This window comes from Sorex fumeus, unplaced genomic scaffold (assembly GCF_029834395.1).
Source record: "Sorex fumeus unplaced genomic scaffold, SorFum_2.1 ptg000007l, whole genome shotgun sequence".
Taxonomy (NCBI): Eukaryota; Metazoa; Chordata; class Mammalia; order Eulipotyphla; family Soricidae; genus Sorex; species Sorex fumeus.
In genome coordinates, this window is record NW_026606064.1 from 21,922,611 (window position 1) to 21,938,457 (window position 15,847).

The window sequence follows — 15,847 nt, forward strand, 5'->3', positions numbered from 1 at the left end:
ATGTTCATTATGTAAATGAACTGGGCATGCCCCTTGCAGCATAGGTCCAGTCACCCAAAAGGAATGGGTGGGCATGGACCAGAGAGATCGTATAGCAGGTAAGGCTCTTGCTTTGCACATGGCCAACCAGGATTCAATAGGGCACCTCCTACCGTTCCCTCAGCATCACCGGGAGTAATTTCTGAGTTGCAGAGCCACAAGCAAACCCTGAGCATCGCCAGGTGGCCCCCCCACACACACAAAATAATAGATGGGAAAAGGTTGGAAAAATAGTACAGTGATTTAAGTACTTACCTTGCACTTGGCAGACCAGGGTTCAATCCTAGGTACCACATGTAGTCCTGCAAGCCACTTCAGGAGTGGTCCCTGAACACTGAGCTAGGAACAAGGCCTAAGCACTGCAAAATGTGAACTAAAAACAAAACAAAACAAAATGGATGAGCTGGATCCCTAAATGTGTCTCCCTCCCTTGCCCCAGCACTGCCTGACAGACTCTCAGGGAGTCTAACTGTCTCACAGCAAGGCAGTTCCACAGAATAAAATGCCCCACCTATCCTTTAATCGCTGATCGGAAGACACCCAACAAAACAAAAACCCTCCACGCAAGAATGAATTATCGGAAGTGGCCTCTGCAATATTGCCTTTGGTGATTTCCTGAGAGTCCCTCATAGGCCCGCATTTGGAACATATCTAAAGTGATGATCTACATCAGATCAATTACAAATTCATACCAGGGCCCTTTTATTTTCTTCCCCCTCAGAACCTTCGGCAACTCTGAATTTTGCCGCACTCTGAATGTTGTTGCCTCGAACAGCCTTCCCCAGCCAACTCTCTTCTCCAGGAGCGTTTAATCACACACCCATTTTCCCAGGCAGGAACAGCAAGTGCGGGGTCAGGAAATGGGCTTGAGCAGGGAATGGGTTTCCGAGAATTCTTTAACGTTTCCATCCGAGGAACAGAAGAAGAAGAGTGAGGACATTTTCTTGTTTTGCAGTTCTGGTCCGTTCCCAGCGTCCCCCTTCGGGATACCCTGGAGGGAGGCCTGTGGGTTTCAGGGCGGTCGAGGTCCTGGGTGGCGGGGGAGGCGGATGAAGTAGAAGGGAGGATGCTAGGCGCTCCCGCACCATGTGCCGAACCCAAGAGCCTGAGCCACGCTTTATAAAGGGTGCGCAACCGGCGGGACCCCCGCCCCTCCCCCCACTGCGGGCCGATCCCTCTCCGAGAGGGGCGTGGCCGGTTGGGCGGGGCGCTCACGAGGGGCGTGGCCCGGGCCCTGGAACCCCGCCTTTGGGGGCGGGGCCGAGGCGACAGGGCGGGGCCGCGCTCCTCGGGGCGGGGCCTGTGGAACCTGCGAATCCCGGCGACTCGGGGCCAGGGCGCGCGTCTCCCGGCGCGGGGTTCCTCCCACGCAGCCTCTCATTCAAACGATGCCGAAGGGGCGGCGCGGCAGCCTGAGCCCCACCATGAGCCAGCGGCCGGCCCCGCCTCTCTACTTCCCGTCTCTCTACGACCGGGGCATCTCCTCGTCGCCGCTCAGCGACTTCAACATCTGGAAGAAGCTCTTCGTGCCGCTGAAGGCGGGGGCGGCGACGGCGGGCGGGCCGGCGGGGGGCCGAGCTGTAGCCCAGGCGCCTCCGGCACCGGCGCCCCCGCCGCCGCCCCCTGGCCTGGGCCCTCCCAGCGAGCGCCCGGGCCCCCCGCCCTGGCCCTCCGGCTTGGCCCCCATCCCCTATGAGCCTCTGCGCTTCTTCTACTCGCCGCCGCCGGGCTCCGAGGTGGCAGCTTCGCCTCTGGCCCCCGGCCCCGTGGCCCCCAGGCTCGCTTCTGCCTCCCAACCCGAGGAGCTGTGCGAGCTGGAGATCCGGATTAAGGAGCTGGAGCTGCTCACCATCACTGGGGACGGCTTCGACTCCCAGCGCTGTGCGTGACCTTTCCCGGGGCGACCGACCACCCTTAGCCCGCCCCGGTTCTCCCCCAAAGCCCCCCGCCGCCGCCGCTGCTACTGCTACTACTGCTGCTGCTGCGGCTGCCGCGGCTTTGTGACTTCAGCCTCCGATTCCAACCTCCTCCAGGAATCCCAGATCCCAAACTTCCCGCTCAGACTCCCAGATCTTAGAGTTCAACCCACTCCTCCACCCCAATCTCCCAATTTCCCAAACTCCCATCCTCCGTCCACCCTGCGCCCTCGGCGTAACCTGGACATTGGGGCCTCCGAACCTGGAACTCGGTCCACTGGGATGGAGACGTCCTAGACTTTACGTCTCCTTGAATCTGCGAACACCCCACCTGTCCCTGTATCCCACTCCAACTGGAGCTCCATCCATCAGTGACAGCCCCTAATCTTCACAGAATAGCACTCTAATGCTGACCGTAAACCTAATAGCACCATAAACAGCACCCTAATGCAGACCGTACCCCTCTGTGGGTGGAGGGGTGAGGAGAGAGAGGTAGTTGAAGAGCTTGTAGGAGGTGAGAAGTGAAAGCTAGAGAGGCTTTGGGACCCATGGAGTCTCCATACTGAGAGGGAATACCCCTGTAACCCTGAGAAGACCCCCCCCCCCACCATCTGATCCTCAAAGTCTGAAGTCTTTGGCATCTGGGGCAGGATATCCTCTCTAGCTTTCAAGTAGACTGTCCTGTCGCCGGGTAGTTGATCCCAAAGGGATCCTATCCCAGGAGGACATAATGTACCAGCTGCCTTGCAGACTCAACTTTCCCACCACTTGCTCAGGCTAAAGCCCGCTTGTGACCCCTGCAGAGCAGATGGTTCTAGAAAGATCATCCCCATTATACTTTAAAGCAGGTTACATTGCCCCCACCGCCCCCTCCCACCTCAAGGAAAAGGAAATATGAAATAACCTAAATGTTTAGGATCATGGGGCCAGAAAGATTGTCCCCAATTTACTATCCCTTTCCCCACAGTCATGGGACATAAAAAGAACCCTAGAAAACTTGGATGTCTTAAGTCCTGACTTTCTCAACCACATGTTCTTCCCTTAAACTTAGAAACTTGGACTCCCCCCCCCCCCCCCCCGCCCCTTTGGGTATAAATGGTTTTGGGAGCTTCCTGTAGGAATCTTCACAATTGCTTCCCAGATGCTTTGGAAGCGTCAGGAAAAGCCCCAGCCACTCCAGCTAAGTGTGTTTTGCTCTCCTGCAGATAAATTCTTGAAGGCGCTCAAGGATGAGAAGTTACAAGGACTGAAGACTAGGCAGCCTGGAAAGAAGTCCGCCTCTCTCTCCTGAGGAGCTGCCCACCAGGGCCTAGGCAGCCACCTCCTTAGGTGTTAGTGCTTAGATAATGTGTCCCTTTCGTTGTCATTTCAAAGATCGTTATTTTCTGTTCTGTATTTACTGCTGTTATTGTTGCTCCCAGCATGTCCTCTACATACAGTGCCCACTAGAATGGTAAATCTCATGGTCTGTCTCTGCTCAGTGCCGCTGCTGGGAGAGCCCTGGGTGGGGTTCTGCTTAGTATTCAGGGGTGCCCAGGACCAGAGGAAGTGACCCTCAATACTGCCAAGTCAGGAGGGAATTAAGAAAAACTAAGGGCAATAGGTTCTACTACATTGTTGCTCAGAAAGTTTCTTTAGGGGCCAGAAGGATAGCACAGTGAGTAGGGTTCTTGCCTTTGTTACCAGGTGTGACCCAGGTGTGATCCTTATCACCACATATGATCCGTCCACTAGTGCCCCTGCACCCCCCCCCCTCCCAAGACCAGGAGTGATCCCTGAGTGCAAAGCCAAGAGGAGTAAGCCCTGAGCACCACTGGGTGTGGCCCCAAAACAACAAACACAAAGTCTCTTTGAAGACTGGAACAATGTGTTGGTTTTAATTCCAGCAACTTTCATTCTTGGAAGTCGTTTTTGCTTGCTTTGGCATAGAATGGTTTTTGAATCATAAAACCCTTTGATAATATGATCAAAGCCAACACCCTTTTTTAGAATATATAAGAAAAATTACTGAGGGCTTAATATGAAGACAGGCACCTGTCTCTTGGGACTGGGACAAGGGAGACACAGACAGTAATTATTCCAAGCAGATCAAAATAGAGTATTATGGACAATAACATGTAGAGCAGAGAATAAGAATGGTTGGGGTGAAGGGAGCAAGAAATAATTTACCGAAGAGGGGTGCACTTGAGAGGATTGATCTGTGTGGTACCTTGAACCAGGGCTAGCACTCTGGCTAGGACTCTCACTTTTTACTGTGAGAAAGATGGAGCAAATTAGGTTGTCAGCCAACAAGTGACAGGATTGGACTTGCACTGTCATGCTGAGAAAAGATTAAGGAAGGAAGCAGAGAAAGCAATTAGGAGGCTGTTGTAATGCATAATGTAGCTAATCAAGAAACAATGGTGCAAACCGGTGGGGTGCAGCCCCATCTGCCTTTTCTCCTTTGCTAGGCAAGAGGACTTCCTGGGGTACAACACTACTGCCAGGTGTTATCTATGAGATGGAGGTGTTATCTATGAGATGTCCTCCGCAGGACATCTTATCTCATTCTTACTTTGGACAACCTGGCAGGCTACCTAATGTAACCTGCCCACACGGCAGAGTCTGGCAAACTCACCGTGGCGTACCCAATATGCCAAATACCAGTAACAATTGATGGGTCTCATCCTCCTAACCCTGAAAAAGCCTTGAGAATGGCACTTTCTAAAATCTCAGGGCTAGGACGAAGGAGACGTTACTGGTGCCTGCTCGAGGCAATCGACTAACAACAGGATGATCGAGATCGTGGTGGAGGAAGAGCAAGCACAAAAAGGACAGGTGTATTTTATGAGGACATTTTGTGGAACAAATCTTTAACAAATCTTTGGATTCTTGGTAGCTAGGCTTCCTTATGTCCTCACTGTTAGCAGCAACTGTAGCATTAGAGCCAGACCTTGTAAAGCTAGGACTTGCAACAGGATGAGGACAAGAAAACAACAAAACTACCTTGTTATGTACACTGACTTTCCAGCTGTGGTGGCAAGACCCAGAAGGGAATTCTGAAGCAGTGCTTATCAGTACCAGTTCTTTGGTCTTCGCATAGACTTATTAAAGCTAGGATTAACTTTGCCACTCCAGGAATTATTAGAGCTAATAACACCTGGTCTTGGTTTAGAAAACAGGAGGAAAGGAATTGAGTCTCAAAACTTGACAGAACTTTTGATGACATTGGAAGTGGTCTCGTGAAGACGTCAGTTAATGATCCTTTCATAGTGGTTATGACTATGGTCACTTGATCAAAATCCTGACCAACTATAACTTGTTTGAAGAATTCTTTGAGCACCTTCCATTGTTTCTTCCTGTCATTTATGACATGAAGTACCTCTTGAAGATCTGCAAGCATCTCCAGTGGTTTGCTGGAAGTTCCTGGAAAGTTACAGCTGGAACGGACAGGACCACATGGGGCACGATTTATTTATTTTCTTCACAGGAACAGGCATATTCAAAATGAGATACATATGAAGATATGAATGATTTTTTTTTTCTCTGTCGTGGGTGAAGAATCCAGCTACAAAAGCCGTGCTGGTAGTAGTAGGTGTGGTGAAAGTACAGTCAGGCGTTGAGTATGTTGAAATAGAACTATTGGGGATTTCTGTAGGATTTGGATGCTGGGGTTTGACGGAAAGGGAATCCCTAGGTATTCCCAGACTTTGGCCTGGGTAACTGAAGTACTGAGTTCTGACTGAGATGGGGGAAAGGCGGGACTAATGGGAGAAGATAGCAGTGTAATCCAGGCAAAAACTTTGAACATATCTGTTAAACATGTTGACTGAGGAGATGCTCTGTAGCTGGAGGGATACATGGGACAGAAGTAGACCTGGAGTCCACATATAAGTTGGGCAGGAGTGGGGAGCTACTGACAAACAGTTGCAACTAAAGCTCAGGACCAGGTGGGATCCTGAAGAAGTAGAGAGGCTGGAGCAATAGCACAGTGGGTAGGGCATTTGCCTTGCATGTGGCCAGCCCAGGTTCAATTCCCAGCATCCCACATGGTCCCCTGAGTACCGCCAGAAGTGATTCCTGAGTGCAGAGCCAGGAGTTAACTCCTGTGCATCGCCAGGTGAGAAACCCCCCCCCCCCCCAAAAAGAAGTGATTATAGGAAAAAAGAGAATCAAAATATGAACTTTGGAGGCTAATCTTGATTAAGCTTTTAAAGAAACCAAGTATGTGTTTAGGAAGGGCAAGTGGTCAGCTGATAGGCTGAGTTAAGATAAGCCTGAGAATTCAGTCTTAGATCTAGCAGAATAGATTTAGTCTCAGTTGGTTATCTTGTCACACAGTGGCTCTGTTTGCATATTTGAGTATAACCCCTGACTTGGGTCGTATACAAGTGGAAAGAAAGTGAATGGGAGATCGTGGATTTAGAGGACTCTTTACATTTAAGCATTAAGGAGAACTGAAAATTAAAGCAGTAGCTAAGAGGGTAAAGAAGATGGGAAAAGTGACTACATATTTGTGGTCTGATGGGGAATGACCTGGAAAAGGGGAGAAGAAAAGATGGTGGAAAGATGAATTGCTTATGGTATACTTGAGTAGATGGGATGGCCACAATATACATTTTTGTAGAAACATTGACTTTGTTTGATCAGGAGCTGGGGGTTCACTCCTGACAGTGCTCAGGACTCACTCCTGCCTCTGCACGCAGAGATCACACCTGGTGGATTCTTGCACTGACCATATGGAGTGCCGGGAATCGAATGCAGGTTGGCCACATGCAAGATAAATGGCCTGCCTGCTGTTTAGTCTCTAGAAAGATTGAGCTTAGAAGGGAGCAAGAAATGGCACATCTTGAGTCATAGGAGGTCATTTTTGAGGGTATAAATACTGGTAGGTGTGTAAATAGGGTGGCAGGAGCCTGGAAACTATGCATATGCACTAAGTTTGTGGATTTGAGGCTACACATGCACATGCCTATAAGGAACACCCTGGAAGGGTGTGCAGAGAACCACAAGGGGATTTGGAAAGCTGCAGAGCCTGTGCCTGACCATGGGAACAGCTGACACATGGTCCCAACTGTTTCCCAGGCAGAAGAGTTGGTGTGGTGTCAGCTGAAAACTCCAGGTTTCTAAATCTTAACAAACGCTTCTAATATTTCCAAATTACTATGCAAATCAAATAAAGTTCCACAGAGTTTGTAACGTCTAGCACAGCGGTAGGGCGTTTGCCTTGCACGCAGCCAACATGGCCGACCCGAGTTCGATTCCTCCGCCCTTCTCGGAGAGCCCGTCAAGGTACCGAGAGTATCTTGCCTGCATGGCAGAGCCTGGCAAGCTACCCATGATGTATTCAATAGGCCAAACACAGTAACAACAAAAGTCTCCAATGGAGACGTTACTGGGTCGCTCGAGCAAATCGATGAACAATGGGAGGACAGTGACAGTGACATAGTACCCATACGAGTCTTCCCACCCTGAGCAGAGCTAACTCCTGTCCCAGGAAGAATCTGTGTTTCTGTTGCTCTGAGCCATTACTAGAGAAGCATCCTTCAGTCTCCAAGAGCTGCTAGACCCCAAGTACTGTAGCTCTAAGTACAAACACAGAAGCAGCACCACTAGGTCAAATATCACAGGGAATGGTCCTTAAAATAGAGTAATGAAAAAACTAAACTGCCAACATACAAAGAAATTGTATTTTAAAAATGAAGGCAATAGTACTCAACAGCTATCACTTATGTTCTTAAGGTTATCTATTATATCTGTGTGGTAGAAATGTTATATTGCATGGCATTGTACAATACTTCCTGATTATGCCATGTTAGTATCTTGAAATCGACCACGATGATAGTATTTACACCAAGGCAGTTGGAAAATGTATGAATCTAGGCTGTTTGAATTCTGTTCATAAAATGTTGGTGGCTAATCATTTATTAGCACACCACTGTTTTAAAAAAAAAAGGATACTTTTTTTGCTTTTTGGGTCACACCCAGTGATGCTCAGGGGTTACTCCTGGCTCTGCACCCAAGAATTACACCTGGCAGTGCTCAGAGACCATATGGGATGTGGAGAATTGAACCTAGGTTGGCCATGTGCAAAGCAAACGCCCGACCCACTGTCTTATCACTCCGATCCCAGAAGTATCTTTTTGCTTTTGCTTCTTGGGGTACACCCAGCAATGCTCAGGGGTTACTCCTGGCATTGTGGGGGGGGGGGGGCGGGGGCGGGAGGGAGACCATATGGAATGCCAGGGATCAAACCTGGGTCAGCCATGTACAAGGCAAATGCCCTACCCAGTGTACTATTGCTCTGGCCCCACCAGAAGTATCTTTTTCATTTACAACTGAGGTCAAGAAAAAACTGCTTTGGAGCATTCAGAGTTGGGCTGAAGGTATAAATAAAGCTTCTCGTTTGCTCTGGCTTGGTTTGTCCCTATATGGAAGAGGTAGAAATTCTGGAGATGGAGCAAAGGAGACTTTATCTCAAAATCAGCCAATTCTCAGAGCCTACATATGTACTGACTTTTGGCATGTTGTAAACCTCAGGATCAGAGTGGTGCAATCACTTTGGAAAGCACTATGGAGCTTCTTCAGCACGTTAAAAACAGAGCTACAATATGATCTAGTAATTTTATTCATGATATCTAGTCAAAGAATGTAAAATTAATTCAAAGTTACGTGCACCTCAATGTCAATTTCAGCATTTAATTACAATAGTAAGATATGAAAGCAATCAAGGTGCAATTGATGGATGATTAGATAAAGAGTTGGCAAAAAAAGATTTAAAAAATCTTGCCATTTACAGCAAAAATAAGGAAATCAAGGGTATTTATTGAAGTATAACAAGGGGGAAAGACAAACATTGAATTATTTCACTTAGGTGTGAAACAGCAGATGGAGGATCAAAACACGGTAAAAATAAACCAGGACAATGAAAACAAAGCAGGTTATCAGAAGATGGGGAAGGGGGGCAGTTGAGTGGGCAACCAACTCTGCAACTGCAGGACAGAGCAACAGCAGCTACAGCCAAAGGAAAGGGAGAAAGAATCAGAACCAAGCAAAGGGAATCGACACAGGCACCAGCAGAGGAGAGATCTGTACCACGGCTCCCCCCTCACGGCCCTTGGAAGGAACCTGTCCTGAGGGGAAATGGAACAACAGCAAAAAAAAAAAAAAAACACACACACACACAAAAAAAACAAAAACCAGGATGTCAATCTACTCACTGGCATCCAAAAAATGTTCTCGGCCCTTGCCCAATCAGATTAGCAATGTTTGCTCTAGGGAATTGGGCAGAGGGGACAGCCAACAGGTGGAAGCCTAAAGTCCCTCTTTGCCGGGTTAAGTTTTGAGTAAACTGGAACATAAACCCTGAAAGACCAGGAGTAGCTGTTGATTTTCTGGTCCCTGCACCTGAGACATCAAAAGATCACGTGGACGCCCACCTATAAGATGGTCAGACTTCTTCGTCAAGACCCTAAATGATCGGTTTGAGGCTCTACATGTTCCTAAAACGAACAGATACCATTGGGCTACGCTAGCACGCAACCGGGATGAATGGAGACGTTACTGGCACCCGCTCGAATAAATCGATGAATAACGGGAATTAAGTGATTAAGTGATAAGCGCACCTGAGGTCTACTAGTGGCTCCTGAGAGAAATGGGACTTTCAGGGGTGATAGGGAAAATGTCCCATTACTTTTCCAAATAACTGGTGCCCACTCGAGAGCAAAAGGGAGTGGGACAGGGTCCCGTGAGTAACTGGCCCGACTTCTAGAAGAATCAAGGACAAAGGGTCAATTAGGGATCCACTCAAAGCATCCGGACTCCAAGGGCAGGACACTGTGCCATGACCTTCGGGTACACTGGTCTCTTGTTCTCCATACTATTTGACTCATCATCAACCAGGGATGTGTCCTGGGAAGCCCCACTTTTAGTCTGACTGGGAGGCTGGGGGCAAGCAGTGGCAGCTGTGAAGCTGCTCCCTTTTGGGGGTGGGGGGCTGGGATTGGGGGTGGGGTAGACCTTATTTCCCATTCCACTGGGTACACAGTCCTCAGGGCTGTGTTGTTGGGGTAGGGGGTGGGGAGGCCCTAAGGAAAACTAATGCATTCGTAGCACAAAAGGTGAAAAAGGGGTGAGCATGGCTGGGGGGCAATTTGGGAATGAGAAGGCCAACCACCTTTTGCCTGAAGCAGAGAGACCAAATCAAGGAGACCAGCCCAAGGACAAGTCCTGTTGGTATGAGATGCCCCAAAGGAAGGACTTTCCTTACCCCCAAGCCCTCTCATCCCATCCACACCAGGCTGTCCTCACGTCCCAGAAGGTGATGTGACTAGGGAAGCATTGTGACTAGGGAGAACCCCCCCAGGAAATCACTTCCTGGAGGAAGGGACTCCCTTTTGTGGAGGAGAGATGGTTTGAAGCACACTCGGTAGTGTTCAGGAATCCCTCGGGGCTCTGTGCTCAAACTACTGGGAGTGATAGGACATAGGGAAGACCATAAGCCATGCTGGGAATTGAAGGACGGGTCAGCCTGATGCAAGGCCAGTGCCTTACCCACTGTACCATCTCCCAGGCATGGGAGATTCTTTAGGTTGGAGGGAAGCAAAACAGTACGTGGGGTCAGTCCTGTGGCTACAGGCAAGAGCAGCAAATGCAAGTGAAAATCAAAGGAAAGAAGCCTGGAGGGGGAGGACGAAGGAGCATCCCCTCCTAAGCTCTGGGCACCACTGCTAAGTAGATGCTGTGTCCTGCCCAGCTACCTTCCCCATCTCTGCTCATGGTGGGAAGAGGTGTCCAGGCCATGTGCTCACAGCCCCACCAGACACATTAGAGCCAGGGAGGTGGTGGTCACTAAGGGCATACCCCTTTCATGGGTCATCTGTGGATTGTCACCAGAGCTCTGGAGCCCTGGTGGCATTTGTCCCGTCCTGTTTCTCACTGAGCTGCGTCTTCCAGTTTTCCCCAGTGAGCTTTCTCAGAAATCAGCTCCTTGGTGACCCCCAACCCCCAGCAGTCACATGAAGTTTGAAGTTCACGCAAAAGCCCAGAAAAATCTTTCTTTCAGTTTCTGAGAGTGTGAGGGGCTTACCAGTCACCCTGAGCAAGGTCCTGTTGTAGGTGACAGGTGAAGTGGGGAGTGGGGAGAAGGGAGAGATGACAGCCTCAGAAGGGAGTTGATCTACTTCTCGCTCTACCCACCTCTATTCCCTGGGGAAATCAAAGACTAATAAAAGCCTGTGATGAGCACCTGTATGGAACCTCACATCTCACTAGCTCCCCAAGGCAGCTGTGAAGCTGCACTATCATGGGAGATGGTCCCTGTCACCTGATTTCTCAGGGAGCCATGAATTCAGGTTGGAGCAAGGGTTTGCTCTTTGCAGGAAAGAAAGTCAGTCCTAAATTTTACCCAGATTTATTTGGTCTGTCCCCTGTCTAGCACTGACTGGCAAATAGGACCCATCCTGAATCAATCTTAGGAGATTCCCTTGCAGCTGGGACAAATCACCATCAAGCTGATGAACTTCCATTGCACACACCTGCATTCTAACTGGGACTAGAAACACAGATTTCAGAGGCTGTTATTGGCCTGGCACACACTGGGTTTGACTGGCACCACCTGACATAGGTTGGCACCACCTGAGACGAACTGGCACAGGTAGACACTGAAACAACCTGGCATAGGGTGGCACTGAATGACACCAACTGGCACAAGATGGTGCTGTATGGCACATGGTGGCACTGACTGGTACCTCATGGAACAGGTTGGTATTGACTGGTGCCACCTGACAAACAGGACCCATTCTCAGTCACTTCTAGGAGTCTCCCTTGCAGCTGGAGCAAGTCAGCATCAGTCTGACGAACTTCAACAACACACACCTATTCTCTAAGTCCAGACCTAGAAGCATAGACTGGCAAAGTGGTCGGCACCACCAGACACAGACTGGCACAGGCTGGCACATAATGGCAGTGATTTGCACCACCTGGCAAATGGGACCTGTACTCAATTACCCCTAGGAGTTTCTCCTTGCATCTCTGCCTCTCCTACCACCTCCAAGGCAACCGCTTCTATCTGGTGGGATCAGGGGTGCAGAGGGACTGAGAAGTGAAAGAGAGGTTAACCTCCTGACGTAAGTCGTTTCTTCATCCGTTGGCATCACCTAACTTGGGAAGTTACTCAACTTCCTCTGCCTGTTTCTTGATATGCAATCAGGAATCCTCCTGATGGTAGCTTTGCTCTAGGTTTGTGAAGACAGGAATATGCACAGGTAAATCATGGAGCTGTAGGAGACATGCTGGGTGTTTGCTCTTCTGGGTGTTAATAAATATATTAACATATATATGCTAATATGCTCCAATATAGATGCTAATAGAGTATGCTAATATGTTAACATGTTCTAAATATTTCTGAACCTAGCAGATCTTGGTCACATTATCTAGCCCAGGAAGAAAAGTCTCTTTCTCTTTTCCCCACTCCCTCTCCTCTTCTTCTCCATCCCTCCCTCTCCTACTCCCTTTCGCTCTCCTTCCCTCCCTTCTTCCCTCCCTCCCTCTCACCTTTCTCTCTCTCTCTGTCTCTCCCTTCCTCCCTCTAATTTTCCCATTGCCCCCCCTCCACCTGACCCCATGATGAGCTCTTCTGGAATGATCAAACCTGCAGAATTGTAGAGTGAGAGATCTTGTTCAACCTAGGAATGGTCTATGACTGTCCCCTGATTGATTGACCCCACCCTGGGGGCCCACTGTAACATCTTAACCATCTTTGATGTCTCAGTCAGTCCTTTTAGGACTGCAGGAGGAGTCACTGGGGGTGGAGAATGGCCCTTAGGAGCCAGCGGGGCTGAAGGGATAATACAGTGGGTAGGACACTTGCACAAGGCCAACCCAGATTCCATCCTAGGCACCCTGTGATCCCCAAGCCCTACCAGGAGCGACCCCTGAGAGTAGAGCCAGTAGTAAGACCTGGGCATTGCTGGGGGTGGCCCCCAATCCCAAACAAACCTAAATAAATAAAATAAAGGATCCACAGGGACTGGGTTGGTCATGAATCCCCGGGGCTGGTTCTCCATGAACCCAGGACCCAGTGATCTGAGATATTCCTCACACTGAGACTTCCCTCCATCCCCCAAACTCCCCAGGCCTGCACTGGCCTTCCACGTGCTCATGTACTCACCTCCAGCTAGCCACTCCTTCCTCTGAATAATGCAAACAGCTGTTGGGCATTTCCCATGCACCAGCTATTCTGCCTGTTATTCCCAAACATACCCTCATTCATCCCACCACCATTTCCCAGAAATCTTCCATAAAAAACTGCCATGTTAGCAGGATGTGACTGTCCAAAGTGGCAATTTCCTGTGATCTGATCCAGTGGGAAATACCCTCACACCTCCATGCATGTAACAGCCTTGACCTGACGTCTCTCCTCGGCTCAGGGTATTGGGGTGCTTCTCCAGGGCCCTCTCCCCCTCATGCATCCAGTACTGTTTATTGGGGTAGTAGCTAGAGCCAGGCCTCTTGCTTCCATATTCCTCTGAATCCCTCCAAGAGTTCAATAGCAGAAATCGATGCCATTGAGTCTAACGAGCTCATCTGGACAAACAGTTCCAAAGAGGTGAAGGGGCCCAGCAGGCAGAGTCTGTCTCTAACAGCTTTCCGTGCTGGGCAATGTTCTGGCATTCAGTATACAATCAGATTAGTCAGTGTCCAGGCAGCCAAGAGTGGGAAACAGTAGTGTTTCCTGCTCGGGAGGCTGTGGCCTTAACTCCCACAGGTATTCACAGTTACCTGTCCAATCCATCACTGACCCTCTCCAATCCACTGAAGCTGAGCAACAGAAACAGTAACAGCCATTAGAATCCCTGCCTGAGAGATCAGAGAAATAAGGATGGGGGGCAGGGGCCTGCATCCACGTCCCCCTCCCATTGCATTATCTGCCTGTTGACACTCACAGGACAGACTCTGCAGGACACAGAGGGGAAGACAGCCTGGTCGGAGGCCGGGCGCTGAGTAGTTTTCCCAGGGCATATTCTGAAGGCCTGTTCCTGTCTGGTGGTTGAGTGGTTGAGTGAAGTGTCTCCTGGCAGACTCGACAAAAGTGTCCACAGGCCTCTACCCAGGTTGTCCTCCCATCTGTTGTCCTCTGGGGAGTCCGCTGTCCAATGCAAGGTGGCAGCCCACATGGAGAATGAGGGAGACCCACGGGGACTCTCACAACCCAGTTGCCAGAGCCAACAAGAATTTCTGCGTCTGGACCCACGTCCCACGGGTCTTAGGAGAGGGTAGCATGAGGGGAAATTGGGGAAGAGTTTCTGGGAACTTCCTCTATCCCCAGTTGACTACTCTTCTACAAATCTGAAGTATTTCTGAACGAAAAACCCATTCATATGAGAAGATAGTAAGAAGTGGCAGAAGCTGTCCAGATTGGGGCACTCAGTAGTGGCGGGAGAGGGTGGAGGGTGGTTAGGCCTGTGTCAGAGTGAGTCTGTGTGAGCTTAGACCTGACAGCCCCCTGACTTGGCCTTGTGTGCTGTGTGGATGGATGGGGCTGGCTGATTACTCCCCTGAGCTTCGTTTCATCAGCAAAGTGAATCTGCTCCTAATACCGACTCCAAGAGGGGAGTTGACATAACCTGTCGGCACCATCCTGTGAAAATCAGTGTCAAGTTGTGTCCCCATGCCAGTCAGGGCCATGGTGTGTCAGCCTGTGCTACACTTTATGCCAAGTTGTGCTGGTCGATGTCAAGGTCTGCTAACCCATGCCAGTCAGTGCAAATGTATGCCAGTCTATGCCAATCCATATCACTCAACTCCAAAACCTCTTTGTCAACTCTGTTCCAGTTAGTGCCAATGTGAGCTAGCCGGTGCCATCATGAATATTCTTATTCAGCATGAAAAAAGCAAGTTTGGAGGCTGGAAAGATAGTAAAGAGCTTACAGAACTTACCTTACACACAGCTGATCTCAGTTTGATCTTGGCATTGTAAATGATCTTTTATGTACTCCCAGGAGTTATCCCTGAGCACAGAGCCAATAACAAACCTTGAGCACTATCCTTGAGCAAAGAATAAATCCTGAGCACTGTCCTCAGGCTCACAAGCCTTAAATGGCAGCAGAAGATAAAAGTGCCTCTGTTCTCTCAGCCTGATGACACCAGCTCTGGGAAAACCTCCCCGATTGCCCCTTCCTTCCCTGCTATGTTCCCTGACCCCTTTAGGATTTCCTTGGGACTCTGGCACATCTGTCTCCTTACACGTGCCTCCTAGATGATGACTGTCTGTCTGCCTCTGTTCCCAGCTCAGCAGTGATCTCCTTGAAGTCAGGGCTTTTTTTCTCAGCAGCCTCTGAAGCAGGGAGCCACAGCTCATAAATGTTCTTCATGTGCTCATGAACAAACACAGTAGCTGGAGAGGGAAATATAGTCCCCAAACTCTTGATTTGACTTCATGTTCAACCCTCTGAAAACCATTAGATGATTTTGCATGAGATCATGAGGAAGAATAGTCTAGAAATAATACCAGAAAACCCATCTGGACCAAGTACTTTTGTCATAGAGGGCTCAGGCGAGTTTCAGTATCTCTACCAGATACCCTGATAAGACTGAGAAGCTATATGTATAAAGGAGCCAGCTCTGAAGTCAAAACAAGAAAATTAACATCCAGACCCCGCTCTAGGCTGTCTTCAACAGGGCAACTTGGGGGCGGGGGCGGGTTGAGTTTCCCTCCCAGCCCCAACAGAGCCCCGGCAGCCAAAAACCTCCAGAATCCAACCACCACCATGCTTACGACCACTTTCTGCAGGCTCCGACAAGCCTGACCGATGAGTGAACCTCTAGAAAAATCCCAGGTATGTGGGACCCATAACTGAGATCTCCAAGCCTGTTCAGAGCAGGACTGGTCCTCCTCCCCCCAGCTCCCAAGT

The 15,847-nt window shown here is 49.6% G+C and overlaps 1 protein-coding gene and 1 pseudogene across 1 annotated transcript; both read left to right on the top strand.

Annotated features, from left to right (window-relative positions):
* Nucleotides 1-1,427: 1,427 nt before the first annotated feature.
* CUNH11orf91 (chromosome unknown C11orf91 homolog) lies at nt 1,428-3,246 on the top strand. Its single transcript, XM_056107309.1, has 2 exons — nt 1,428-1,920; nt 3,161-3,246. The coding sequence occupies exons 1-2, from the start codon at nt 1,428-1,430 to the stop codon at nt 3,244-3,246; spliced, it is 579 nt and encodes a 192-aa protein (XP_055963284.1).
* A 1,667-nt stretch (nt 3,247-4,913) lies between these two features.
* Nucleotides 4,914-5,464, top strand: LOC130043195 (CCR4-NOT transcription complex subunit 7-like; annotated as a pseudogene).
* The last annotated feature ends 10,383 nt before the right edge of the window (nt 5,465-15,847 follow it).